The sequence below is a fragment of the Danio rerio genome, chromosome 3 (genome assembly GCF_049306965.1).
Source record: "Danio rerio strain Tuebingen ecotype United States chromosome 3, GRCz12tu, whole genome shotgun sequence".
Classification (NCBI taxonomy): Eukaryota; Metazoa; Chordata; class Actinopteri; order Cypriniformes; family Danionidae; genus Danio; species Danio rerio.
Genome location: NC_133178.1, coordinates 65,729,898 through 65,744,947, shown reverse-complemented (window position 1 = coordinate 65,744,947; position 15,050 = coordinate 65,729,898). Strand labels below are relative to the sequence as shown.

At 37.2% G+C, this 15,050-nt stretch overlaps 1 protein-coding gene across 1 annotated transcript in view; it reads left to right on the top strand.

Annotated features, from left to right (window-relative positions):
- pitpnc1a (phosphatidylinositol transfer protein cytoplasmic 1a) overlaps window positions 1-15,050 on the top strand; it is a 141,297-nt gene that overhangs the window by 114,060 nt on the left and 12,187 nt on the right. Inside the window, exon 6 of the mRNA XM_073945284.1 lies at window positions 8,690-8,785. Coding sequence (XP_073801385.1) covers window positions 8,690-8,785 — 96 coding nt within the window. The remainder of the gene's footprint in view (window positions 1-8,689; window positions 8,786-15,050) is intronic.

The window sequence follows — 15,050 nt, the reverse complement described above, 5'->3', positions numbered from 1 at the left end:
AAGTGCTTTTGCGTATTCCACAGCTGGTTATCAGGCCAACACGGTAAACTAAAATTGTTTTATATATTATTTGTTTATTTTGATGTCCTTTTGGTTGTGTTTTGTGAAACATTTGGTTTGTTTATTTGTTTATCTTTTAGTTTTCACGGTGTTCAATAAATGAAACGCATGGTGGACATCAGTATTTGGAAGCGAGGACTGTTTAATAACCGGCGGGTATTACACCAAATATGTCAAATTTCTTAAAGCGAGGAGCATTTTCTAGACAAGCAAGACATTGTGTTGTTTTCAAGAGTTTTTCCTTAAAGCAAGCTGAATAATCTGCCAATAGGGTAAGCGGAGTATTCGTATTTTAAATTAAAAAACAAGATTATTTTAAAAAGCCTCTTGATTTAAGAAGTTTGAGATATTTGGACTAGACACAAGACAAAAACTAAAGTAAGAAAAGCTTTTTTTGCTTGTTTACAGTGTATAATGTGCACAACAGAATCAGGAGAATGCAATAATTCAGTGGTCCTCAAACTTAAATAGACCAAAATAGTCTGTATAAGTACCACCTTAATGAGCAGTATTGAAATACAGTAACGTAAAAGGTCTAATTAAGCAGCTCCAGCTCTGCGCAGTTAAAAAAACGAGGCAGATTAATTCCTATTATTAAGATTATGTATTATTCCCAGCCACTTTAAATATCATAAATAGTTTGAACATAAGCTATGCTTGCAGATAAAAAAGGAAAATGTTTAAACTTGTCGCCTATCCAAGTTTTAGGAACAGCAAATAATGACTTGATCATTCAACTAGTTCATCAAGAGTCTTTGTGTTCATCTTTAACGCCTCCTCCTTCATTTTACCCCAGACATGCTTAATAATGTTCATGTCTGGTGACTGGGCTGGCCAATCTTGGAGCTGCTTGACCTTCTTTGCTTTCAGGAGTTTTGATGTGGAGGCTGAAGTATGAGAAGGAGCGCTATCCTGCTGGAGAATTGTCCCTCTGCTGTGGTTTGTGATGTACTGGGCAGCACAGATGTCTTGATTCCTCAGGCTGTTGATGTTGCAGATCTCTCGCACACCCCCATACTGAATGCCACCCCAAACCATGACTTCTCCTTCACCAAACTTGATTGATTTTTGTGAGAATCTTGGTCCATGCTGGTTCCAGTAGGTCTTCTGCAGTATTGGTGATGATTTGGGATGCAGTTTAACAGATGATCCATCAGAGAAATCCACCTTCTGCACTTTTACACATGATCAACTAAAAGTCGAGTTGTTATTTGTTGCTCTTACAACCGAGATCCACCTCAAGACTTTTATCAGGTAGTGAGAGCTGGTGTGTGTGTGTATTATGCAAATCTTGTTTTTGTCTTGATTCTAATCTAAATATGTAACGATTGCTAAATCGAGAAGCATTTTCATCTTTTTATGGATTTTTCCTTTAAAATTTATGAGCGAGATGCTAATGGTCTAATCCGATTCAATGATTTATGCTAAGCTAAGCTAAAAGTTCTCTTTAAAGACTGGCTGAACGGTTTCAAAAATGGTAAAACTCAGCGGTTTACCTTTGAGATCTACAACTTATGTAATCTACACTCAGGTTACAAGGCCTCCCCAATTGGGGTTCAAAGACCGCATTTATTAATGTGGACTTTTTAGATACAAACACATACCATTTAAAGGCTCCAACCCAGCTTAGTACAACTTCTTTATGCTAATAAACATTGCCAATATTTTATTTATTTTTAGGAATAGTCATTTATGGCATTCCTGCACATGTTTTGACAGATAATATGCCGGTGATTTGATTCTTGAATGCTTTAATAAGCCTAGAATAGAGTTCATTTAAACCAGGGGTGTCAAACTCAATTCCTGGAGCGCCGCAGCTCTGCACAGTTTAGGTCAAACCCTAATTAAGCACACCTGATCAAACTAATTGAGTGCTTCAGGCTAGTTTAAAACCTTCAGGTTAGTGTGTTGAGCAGGGTTGGAACTAAGCAGGTCTGCAGCCCTCCAGGAATTGAGTTTGACACCTCTGGTCTGGATGTTTTAATCTGATTCCTGAAGTTGTCTGAAGCACCATCAAGATTTAAATCAAGATTAAAAGATTGAGGATCTGCCAAATGATCTTTAAGCGAGGTGTGAAGTTAAACAGTTTACGTGAGGTATGAAGAACAGACCCCTGGTGTTTAGCCCAGTCGAGATCTTCCACTGCAAATCAACTCTTTACGGATCTTTCCTTTACGCTCAATCCACCGCCGTCATGTTTCAGGCGCATGGGGCGACTCTTTAAGTCTTCAGTGAAGAGATATTTGAACCCACCCACTCATTTGTCTTGTGTTTTTGCACCTGCAGACCCCGTCTGCATCTGTAAGAGGAGAAAAACACAAATCCTTCATCTGTATTCCGCCTCCTCGTCGCACTGAGAGGCTTTTTCAGATATTTTCCCGGCATTTGAGCGTCATGTTGGCTGCTTTGAAGTGTAAGCGCTGCACTCCAGCATACATTAGTCTGCGCTGGTGTTGCTTATCATCACCACCACTGAGTCTTTTAAGATTTGTTTTGTTCTTCATCGTTGATTTACACTGCAAAAATGCTTTTCTTACACATGTTTCCCCTCTATAAAATGCTTCTTGGCTTAAGAATTTTTAGATATTTGGACTAGAAACAAGATAAAGCATTTTTTGCAGTGTAAAAATATAGCTTTGACTCTGTAACTACGTCTCAGAATTTAAAGGGATCCCTCACCTTTTTTTTTGGAAACAGACTCATTTTAGCTCTCTTAGAGTTGTTTACTGTCTTTGAATCCATTCAGCCAATCTCCGGGTATGGCAGGAGCACTCTTTTGTAGTTACATCGTGTACTAAGATCAAAGAAAAACAAAACAAAATGCTAAATTTGGCTAGGAACTATAGCTAGCTAACAGAGCTGCATAATATCATTGCACATGTTTCAGTCATGGTACAGCAGTAATGTTCCTTCATTATTACGTCAGAATGAGAGCATAGTTGGTATTTTATGTTGGTCTTTAAAGTCAAGCTTTGAATGGATAAATCAAAACTCTTTTCAAGATGCTAATGGTCTAATCCGATTCAATGACTTATGCTAGGCTACACTAAAAGAGCTCCCGCCAGACCCCAAAAACAGCTGAATAGATTAAGAACTGACCTGTTTACCCCTAAAGAGCTGTAAAATGAGCCTATTTCTAAAAAAAATAATAATAAAATAAATAAAACAATGTTCCTTTTTTTTTACATTTTGGACCAGGATGCTAATGGTCTAATCTGATTCAATGACTTAAGCTAAGCTAAGCTAAAAGAGCTCCCGGCAGAACCAAAGATTGGCTGAATGGATTAAAAGCTGAACGGTTTACCTCTAGAGAGCAGTAAAATGAGCCAATTTCCAAAATTAAAATAATAATAATGTACCTTTTTTACATTTTTGATAAATATGCTAATGGTCTAATCTGATTTAATGACTTACATGAAGATAAGCTAAAAATGGTCCTGCCAGACCCAAAGACCAGCTGAATAGATTAAGAACTGATCAGTTTACCTCTGAAGAGCTGTAAAATGAGCCTATTTCCAAAATTAAAATAATACCAATGTTTCGTTTTATATTTTAGATCAAGATGCTAATGGTCTAATCCGATTTAATAACTTACGCTAAGCTAAAAGTGATCCCAATAGACCCAAAGACCGGTTGTTAACGGATTCAAAACTGAACTGATTACCTCTAGAGAGCTGTAAAATGAGCCTAGTTCCTGAATAAAAATAATAATAATGTTCCTTCTTACATTTTTGATCAGGAGCCTAACGGTCTAATCCGATATTTTGGCTTATGCTAAGCTAATCAAAAAGTCCTCCCGCCAGACCCAAGGACTGGCTGTATGGATTCAAAACTGAAACTGTTTACATCTAGAGAGCTGCAAAATCGGCCTATTCCCAATAATAATAACAATAATAATAATAATAATGATAATGTTCTTTTTTACATTTTTTTAATCAGGATGCTAATGGTCTGTTCGATTCGATGACTTATGCTAAGCTAAAAGTGTTCCAACCATACCCAAAGACTGGCTGTAAAGATTCAAAGCTGAACTGTTTACCTCTAGAAAGCTGTAAAATGAGCCTCTTTAAAAAAAAGTAAAATCATTAATGTTCCCTTTTTACATTTTGGATCAGGATGCTAATGGTCTAATCTGATTCAATGATTTAAGCTAAGCTAAGCTAAAAGTGCTCTCGCCAGTACCGAAGTTTGCCTGAATGGATTTTAAAATGGGAAGACAGTTTAACTCTAGAGAGCTGTGAAATGAGTCTTTAAAAAAGTTTCTTTTTGACACTTTTGATCAAGATGCTAATGGTCTAATCCGATTCAGTGAATTATGCTAAGATAAGCTAAAAGTGATTCCACCAGACCCAAAAACTGGCTGCATGGATTTAAAACTAAACTGTATACTTCTAGAGAGCTGTAAAAATGAGCATATTTCCTAAAATTTCCTAAATAATATTTATGTTCCTTTTTGCATTTTTAATTAAGATGCTAATGGTCTTATACGATTTAATGACTTATGCTAAGCTAGGCTAAAAATATTTCCAAAAGACTGGCAGTTTGGATTCAAAGCTGAACTGTTTACAACTAAATAGCTGTAAAATGAGCCTATTTAAAATAATAATAATAATAATAATAATAATAATGTCCCTGTTTACATTTTGGATCAGGATACTAATGGTCTAATCTGATTCAATGACTTAAGCTAAGCTAAGCTAAAAGTGATTCCACCAGACCCAAAGACTGGCTGAATGCATTCAAAACTGAACTCCTTACTTCAAGAGAACTGTAAAATGAGCCTATTTCCAAAATTAAAATAACAATTATGTTCCTTTTTACATTTTTAATTAAGATGATAATGGTCTAATCCGATTTAATGATTTATGCTAAGCTAAGCCAAAAAAAAAAAATAAAGGTTGCCAAAATGGATTAAAAAAATCCAGAGAGCTTTCAAATGAGCTTTTAAAAATGTTTTTATTTTTAACATTTTTGATCAAGATGCTAATGGTCTAATCCGATTCAGTGAATTTTGCTTAGCTAAGCTAAAAGTGATCCCACCAGACCCAAAAACTGGCTGCGTGGATTTAAAACTGAACTGTTTACTTCTAGAGAGCTGTAAAAATGAGCCTATTTCCTAAATTAAAATAATAATAATAATAATAATAATGTTCCTTTTTGTATTTTTAATTAAGATGCTAATGGTCTAATCCGATTCAATGACTTATGCTAAGCTATGCTAAGAGTGTTCCCAAAGACCGGCTGTATGGATTCAAATCTGAACTGATTACCTCTAGAGAGCTGAAAATGAGCCTATTTAAAAATAATATTAATAATGTTCCTCTATTGTGTTTTTGGATAAGGATGCTAATGGTCTAATCCGATTCAATGACTTATGCTAAGCTAAGCTAATAGTGCTTCTGCCAGACCCAAAGATTTGCTGAATAGATGATAAAACTCACCTGTTTAACCGTAAAGGAGCTATAAAATAAGCCTTTTCAAAAAAAAAAAATGCAGTGTTTCTTTAGGGTCGGTGTTAATTGTTAGAGCCAGTATTCAGATTTTCCTTTCTGTGCTACTTTAAAAAAAAGTCCAGCATACCTTACTGTAAAAAGCATTCATCTACTTATCTGTCATGTCATTCATTGTTTCACAACTTCATCCCATCCTTTTCTTGTTCTCGCAGCTAGTGCACTCTCCTTTTTTTTTTTTTAAATAAAGAGGTTTTGTACATTTCTCTCCGTGTCATCCCTGAAGCGTACTGTCAGTCGGGTATGAAAAGAATTACAACATAATTGGCAGAGGCACACAGGTGGCAGACAACAGGAGAGCCGTTCTCTCACCTGAAAGCACCTGATCCTTTGAAGAGAAACTCTCTCTCGCCCATTAAAGTCTTTGTTAGGCTCTCTCCCAATGAGCGGCGGCTTATGCAATGCACACGCACTGCCATAGACGCACACACAGACCGAGAGCTCCTTCCTGTGGACAGCATCAGCTCTGCACACTGCTAGAAATAATCACATACAGTCAGAATTATTAGCCCTCTTGTTTATTTCTTTGCTCGATTTCTGCTTAACGAAAGGAAGTGTTCAGCTTAAAGTGACATGTAAAGGCTTCACTAGGGTAATTAGGGTAAAGTTAGGGTAATTAGGCAAGTCATTGTATAACAGTGGTTTGTTCTGGAGACAATCCAACACTAATATTGCTGAAGGGGCGAATAATATTGACCTTAAAATAGACTTAAAATGTTCTTTTATTCTAGCTGAAATAAAACAAATAAGACTTTCTCCACAAGAAAAAATATTAGAGGAAATACTGTGAGAAATTCCTGAATCTGTTCAACATCATTTGGGAAATATATTCTCTGCAAGGTGAATAATTTTGACTTAAACACAAGAAATAAATGACTGATTTAAGAAGATACACAGTAGAAACAAGCCAAATGATCTGCCAGTGCAAAAAAAATATATATTTTTGGTAAGATTTATTGATATAAATAATTAAACGTAGGCTTTAGTAAAGAAATTATACCACCAAAAGAACTATAAAGCCTTGGGTTAAAATACTGAATATTGCAAGTCAAATCATATAAGGTTAAGTAATTCCTCTTGTTCCCAGTTTGTATATATTGCATGTGTCTATTGAACTCGAAAGTCACCAAGGATGAAAGATTGCTGTTAATTGTATTAAGTTTGCTGGAAGCTAAACATGTAATTGTGTTGCATCAGTTCCTGGTGTACGTCTTTGGATAAAGAGTATTACCTATTTTTTATAAACAAAATTTGTATATTTTGGTCTATTTAGAAAGTATTTAATGACTTTTTGGAGAGTCTAGATGTTGACTCTTTTGTTGAATTGATAGATATTAAAAAGTATATGTAGATTAGACGAATACACTCACTGGCCACTTTATTAGGTACACCTTACTAGTACTTGGTTGGACCCCGTTTTGTCTTCAGATCTGCCGTAATCCTTCATGGCAGAGATTCAACAAGATCCTGGAAATATTCCTCAGAGATTTTGCTCCATATTGACATGATAGCATCATGCTGTGCTGCAGATTTGTCGGCGGCACATCCATGATGTCGATTTCCCGTTCCACCACATCCCAACGGTGCTCTATTGGGTTGAGCTCTGGTGACTGTGGAGGCCATTTGAGTACAGTGAACTCATCGTCATGTTCACCAGTCTGAGATGATTGAGCTTTATAACATGCTGCGTTATCCTGCTGGAAGTAGCCATCAGAAGATGGAGACACTGTGCTCATAAAGGGATGGACATGGTCAGCAGCAATACTCAGGTAGGCTGTGGCGTTGATGCTCAATTGGTACCAATGAGCCCAAAGAAAATCCCCCCCCACACCATTACACTACCACCACCAGCCTGAACTGCTGATACAAGGCAGGATGGATCCATGCTTTCATGGTTCTGGCGCCAAATTGTGAGCCGAGCATCCGAATGTGTCAGCAGAAATGGAGACTCATCAGAGCAGCAACGTTTCTCCAATCTTCTATTGTCCAGTTTTGGTGAGTCTGTGTGAATTGTAGCCTCAGTTTCCTGTTCTTAGCTGACAGGAGCGGCACCCGGTGTGCTCTTCTGCTGCTGTAGCCCATCCGCCTCAAGGTTGGACGTGTTGTGTGTTCAGAGATGCTCTTCTGCAGAGCTCGGTTGTAGCGAGTGCTTATTTGAGTTACTGTTGCCTTTCTATCAGCTGGAGCCAGTCTGGCCATTCTCCTCCGACCTCTGGCATCAACAAGGCATTTGCGCCCACAGAACTGCCGCTCACTGGATATTTCCTCTTCTTCAGACCATTCTCTGTTAACCCTAGAGATGGCTGTGCGTGAAAATTCCAGTAGATCAGCAGTTTCTGAAATACTCAGAGCAGCCCGTCTGACACCAGCAACCATGCCACGTTCAAAATCCCTTAAATCCCCTTTCTTCTCCATTCTGATGCTCGCTTTGAACTGCAGCAGATCGTCTTGACCATGTCTACATGCCTAAATGCATTGAGCTGCTGCCATGTGATTGGCCGATTAGACATTTGTGTTAACAAGCAGTTAGACAGGTGTACCTAATAAAGTGGCCGGTTAGTGTATGTCATTGCTGTATTTTTTTAGATTATTATTTTTTATTGTTTTAAGTTATTTAAAGTTTAAGTTTAAATATTATTCTTGTTGTATATTTTTGCCAAACTCAATTTGTATGAAATAAAAGTTGTTCAAAATCAAGAAAAGAATTATAACAACAGTATGTTTAGTCGTAAATCAAGAAGCGTTTTCTATCCAAGCAAAAAATTGTATTGTTTTTTTTTTTCTAGAAGTAATCAGTCAAAATTAAGTGAGTTTTTCTTTAAAACAAGCAAAGTCATCTGCCAATGCGGTGCGCTAAATTATATGTCAAAATGAAAACGAGACTATTGTGCTCACCCCACTTAAGGGCAGATTATTTTGCTCATTTAAAAAAAAAACTCCCTCAATTTTGACTCGTTATTCCTGAAAACAAGACAAGTTTTTTTGTGCTTGTCTAGAAAACGCTTCTTGATTTGAGAGCTTTTAGATATTTGGTCTAGAAACAAGATGAAAACGTTTCTGCGGTGTAGATGTACACAGTAGATTATCATTGTTGATCAATTTTCCTACATCTTCTCTAGATCTTTGACACAGAGCTCAGAGATGAAGAAACGGAGGTGTGTATTGTCGACATCGCCTACGACGAGATCCCAGAACGCTACTACAAGGAGTCTGAGGTAAGATTTTTTTATTTAAAAAAACACATAAACTAATATCAGTAACACTTTATAATAACTACACACTATAAATCATTTATTAAGCATTAGCAAATAGTGAATTCATTATCTGTTAAGCGTTAACTCTACATTAATAAGCGTTAGTAAGCAGTTTATAACTGCAGCTACAAATGCTCATTTCTTGACTTATAAGCACCTATATAATGTGTTTAATGATCGTATTTTCATACTTAGTGAATGATTTATTTTTCATTACTAAATTAGGTTTCACATTATTTACAAACCGTTTGTATTTAAGATTAGTTGAGGGTTTTTAGGGTCATTCAGAATGAGTTAGTAAATGATTAATAAACTATTGAAATCAACGTTTATATGTCTTATTATTCAGGCATATAGTAATGCTTACTATTTATGTTAATAAATGCTTTATTACCTCAACATTATGCAGTTTTGTGACCTAATTTAAAGTGAGGACTATTCATGCTTTATAAATCCCTTATAAATGAAAAATAAAGGCTCAGTTAAATTTTAAACAGGAAGAATGGCATTATTCATTCCTATTCATTTAAAGATACACAAATGAAACTGTACTTCAAATGAAAAATAAATCTTTGCAAGCTGATCTAAAATAAAATCACTATAGAGTTTAAACATTGCATCTTATTTTATTGTTTAATTATTATATTGTTGTTGTTTTATCCAGCTGGATGTCATATTTTGACACTCCTGTTATTTGGCAATGTTTAAACTTTACAGTAATTTTACTTTTTAGAAAGATTGCACAGATTATCGTTCATTTGACTCTGAGCCTTTATTTGTCATTTATAAGGGATTTATAAAGCATGAATAGTCCTCACTTTAGATTAGGTCACAAAACTGCATAATGTTGAGTTAATAAAGCATTTATTAACATATTAGTTAACTATTACTATATGCCTGAATAATAAGAATTAAAAATTTTAATTTTAATATTTTATTAATCATTTACTAACTCATTCTGAATGATCCTGAAAACCCTCAACTACTCTAAAATACAAACAGTTTGTAAATAATTCGATACTAATTTAGTTATGAAAAATAAATAATTAAGTATATGAAAATTATCATTAAACACATTATATAGGTGCTTATAAGTCAAGAAATGAGCATTTGTAGCTGCAGTTATAAACTGCTTACTAACGCTTATTAATGTAGAGTTAACGCTTAACAGATAATGAATTCACTATTTGCTAATGCTTAATAAATGATTTATAGTGTGTAGTTATTATAAAGTGTTACCCTAATATCTCATTAAAGGGCATCTATTATTCCCCGTTTTACAAGATCTACAACAAGTCCCCAGAGTGTGTGCAGAGAAGTTTCAGCTCAAAATACCACACTAATAATGTTCTCTAGCGCTCTGAAACTGCCCCGTGTAGGCTTTGATTCTAATTGTGGCGTTTTGGTGACTGTCGCTTTAAATGCAAATGAGATGGTGCTCTTTTTTAAAAGAGGGCGGAGCTATAAATGCCTGTGTGTCAGCATAGTGGCAGATTCAAAAGCAGGGCTAACCTCCTATGCTAATGAGGGAGAGATGGTCACGGGTGGGCGGGGCTTTTCCCCTCTGATGACGTCATAAAAAGAGAGAATGTCAATCAGAGTGTTTCTGCAGGCTGTTTATATCAAGTGTGCTTAAAATAACGAACATTAATACATTTCTACTGTGAGAAGCTGGTTATATTCACACTCTGCTGCCACACAATCCCTTATAAAAGGGAGTTTTGCATATTAGTATATAACTAATATACACACGATGTAGAAATTCTCCCGTGCTCCATGTTTCATAATCACCTCCATGCGTTTGACCTGTATGATTTATTAATTCGAGCTCTTGATATGGTGTTTAGCGCTGATGGGATTTTTGTTTTTTGATGAAAACGGGAGCGCTTCGCTCGCATGGCCGAAAACAAAGCACTATGGGTTATTTTTAAAGCCAGTGCTGAATTATTAAAGGGACGCTGTTGAGTTCTCTACTGGATACACGCAAGACTCTGAATCAGCTCTCCACTGCACCACTGCAGTCATTCATTTTCACACACTGTGTCTGTCGGATAGATGAGAGAGAGAGAGAGAGCAGTGTTATCTTTCTCTGACAGGAGCTTTTCTGCTATCTGAGCATCCAGTGGTTTCTGTCTGAGGAGTTAAAAAGCAGAGGGAAACGAGCAGCTGGAGTCCTGGGAGTGATGACTGCAGCCCTCATTAGATTAATAAAAACACTTCTCAGGGCAGGCAGATTTACGCTGGGTCTGAAGTAGAAGCGATGCGCTATAAAAGCCATCATGTTTAAAGGAGTTTTTTGTCTTCACCATCTGCTGTGGTGTCACGAAACGGAAACCGTTTCTATTTTCGCTAGAACAGGGGTGTCCAAACTCAGTCCTGGAGGGCCGGTGTCCTGCATAATTTAGTTCCAACCCCAATCAGACGCAGCTGATCAAGCTCTTTCGAGGTGTACACAAACTTCCAGGCAGGTGTGTTGAAGGAAGTTGACGCTATGCAGGACCCCGGCCCTCCAGGACTGAGTTTGGACACCCCTATGCTAAAACAACAGTATAAACTGGATCTTAAAAGGTTGGGAAAACGTTATGGGAAACGCAAATAAAAAAAGAAAGTAGTGATTTCTAAATTTCCTTTGACTTGTGTTTCATTGCAGACATTACAGCAGACATTATTTAATGTGTTGCTCGTTTGTTTTTTAAATGTCGAAAAAGTTAAGCGATTCCCACTTTGTAATGTTGACGTTCCTTTTCACAACACTTAAAATACTTTTAGGGACTGAAGACACCAAGTGGTGAAGTGTTTCAGGCGTCATTTTGTCCCATTCTTCCTGCAAACAAGTCTTCAGGTGGGGAACAGCACGGGGTTGTGGAGAGGGGGCGGGGCCGAGAGCCGTGGGAATGGAATGAGGTAAGTGGATTCACCTGTGGCGCGCACCGGCCTCGAATCCCATAGTATAAGCACGGGACTATAAGAGAAGGAACGATGGCAGAGGAAGCCAAGAGAGGACCGGGCCCGGACAGATTGTTTTACTTTTGTTTTCAGTTTGACGTCAGTCTCCTTGAGGAGCTGCCGTCTGTTTGTTTTGGTTTAGAGCACAGGTGTCAAACTCAGTTCCTGGAGGGCCGCAGCTCTGCACAGTTTAGTTCCAACCCTAATTAAACACACCTGATCAAACTAATTGAGTGCTTCAGGCTTGTTTGAAACCTACAGGTAAGTGTGTTGGAGCAGGGTTGGAACTAAACTGTGCAGGGCTTCGGCCCTCCAGGAATTGAGTTTGACACCCCTGGTTCAGACCGTCCCTTTTATTATTAAATATTTTAAAACTTCGTTGATTCTCCGCCTTCTTCTTTTTGGCGGCCAGAGGGCCGTAACCTTCATTACAGAAATCTTTATTGCAAAATGCACCACACATTCTCTATTGGAGACAGGTCGGGACTGCAGGCAGGCCACCTGTATCCTCTTCCTCCATAGCCAGGACTTTGTATGTGTGCTGAATGTGGTTTTGCATTGTCTTCCCCACGTCTGAAAGAGTTATGGTATGGAAAAGCCCCATCTATTGTTGTTTCAATGGTGCCAGCATTATAAATCTTGAACTGTGGACAATGTTAAACATGTATTGTTCTTTAATGAGTCCATCTTCAGTGTCTTTCCCACATCCAGGAGAGTTATGGTGTGGAGAAGCCCCAAGAGAATTACAATGAAATGAAATGTTGTGCAAGCGTATAAACATGAAGTTTGCTTTTAGTTTAGAACAGCTGACTCAGAATATGCAAATGCATAAGACGACCAGTTGATGACCTGTTTTTTTTTAAGACTAATCACATGGCATTTAAGCCTAATTATATATATATATATATATATATATATATATATATATATATATATATATATATATATATATATATATATATATATATAGTTGAAAGCAGAAGTTTAGAAACACTGTATAAAAAGAAAAGAAAAGTCAGCTGTTAATGTGACTGAACTTGTTCTCTTTTAGGTAAGTCAGGATGATAACATGTGTTTCTGTTCTGCTTAATAGCAGAATAATGAGAGAGAAATTGTTTGAGAAACTGTTATAACTCTTCTTAAAGGTCAAGTTTACACACAATAAGATTAATCTGCCTCTGGAAAAGCTCAGATGATGATGTCAAGGTTTTGGAAGTTTCTGATTGGCTAATTGACAACAATTGAGTTAATGTGAGGCACAACTGTAGAATAGTATTGAAGGAAAAGCTCAAACACACTGCTTCCTTGTGTGACAACATGGAGAATCAACAAGCCAGAATCAACAACAAAGCCAGATTACAGTTAGCTTAATTACACTGGGAAAAGAGTAATGTTTGGAGACATGTCCTGTGCTCTGATGAAGCTAAGATTGAACTGTTTAGCCATAATGAGCAGTGTTACATTTGGAGGACAAAGGGGAAAGCACACAAGCCTAGGAACACCATCCCAACTGTGAAGTATGGGGGCGGCAGCATCATGTTGTGGGGCTGTTTTGCTTCAGGAGGGACTAGTCCACTTCACAGCATAGATGGCGTCATGAAGAAAGAACATTATGGAGAAATACTGAAGCAACATCTCAACACATCAGCCAGGACATTAAAACTTGGTCACAAATGGGTCTTCCAAACAGACCATGACCCTGAGCATACTGCCAAATGAGTTCAAATGTGCTTTAAGGACAGCAGAGTGAATGTTTTGCAGTGGCCATCACAAAGCCCTGATCTCAATCCTATAGAAAATGTGTGGGCAGAGTTGAAAAGGCTTGTGCGAGCAAGACAGCCTACAAATCTGACTCAGTTACAGCAATTCTGCAGGAGGAATGGGCCAAAATTCCTGCAAACTATTGTGAGAAGCTTGTGGAAGGAGACCCAAAACATTTGACCAAAGTTATTCAGTTTAAAAGCAAAGCTAAAGAATACCAAGGAAATGTGTGTAAACTTCTGACTGTCTAGAAATTATTTTAAAAATTCTCAAAAAAAAAAAAAACCTCCCTCATTATTCTGGCATTTAGCAAATGTAAATCACTTAGGGAATCCTAACGGAACTAAAATAAACGTTTAGTGTGATTCACCATCAGACATTTTTTAAAAATGGTTATGTTCCATATATATATAGACATACACACACACACACTCAATGGCTCTTTAAAAAAATACATTATCCAAAAAAATCAGAAATGGCTCTTTGCTGACAAAAGGTTCCCAACCCCTGCCTTAGGTCGTCGGATCATAAACAGCAGTCGCCAATAGCTGCCATCAATATAAATCAAACAGAGTTTAATTATTCAGATATAATAATCCTCCTTGTGATTATGAGGCCAGGAATCCTGGCGTTCTCCGTGGGCGAGACGGTTTTGTTGTCTAATGACATGACAAGGTCTTCACGGTGTTGTTTCTCGGCCAGAATGATCAGCATCTCAGATTTTAATTAACTGGGTTGTGCAGGCAGAAACGCTTGCCAGAAATGAGTTGATACCTGATGATATTTGGTTGTCGGTGGATGAAAAGAGAATAAATCAAGAGTCATCTGCATAAAAAATGATGAGGTAAAGATCTGGAGGTTATTTTGCGAAAATGGAGAATAAAAACAGGCCAAGTGCTGAACCCTGTGGAACGCCGTTGTGTATTTAATGTGCATTCACGTCAAGTGTTCTGTCCTTGAGGTTGAGTAGAGGAAAGTGGCGATCGCTCTTCAGTGAAATTCACTCTCTAATGCTGTGCGAGCGCATTAAAATGATGAAGGATGCTTTTAGTTTTTCGCATCAGCCAGAACAGCTGGGTAGGAATATGCAAAAAATAATAAGACTGCGTACAAATAGAAGAAGACAACCAATGCGGGGATGCATCTTAAAATGTAACCGTGTTGGATTTGAGCGGGATTTACCAGTTGTTCTATTTTAAGATATCCAGCGCTGGAAGAGCTATGGTTCATTGATTTGCATTTGTTGTTATGAGCTGGTCAAAAAAGGCTTTTCTTCGAGTTTTTGAATTCGTTCTTGTCCAAATGGCTAAAATAAATTATTGACTTGTTTTTAGAAATAAAATGTCGAAATTAAGTGAGTTTTTCCTTAAAACAAATAAAATAAAGCGCTGAACTACTGAAATGTGTTTAATACTTTATATAAAAGGCTTATTTGGTGATGGCAGCTCAAATATGCCTCTCTTATGGAGAATGAAGCCTTGTGTATTTCTCAGGTCTGAGTTTCTCTTCAACAGTGTGT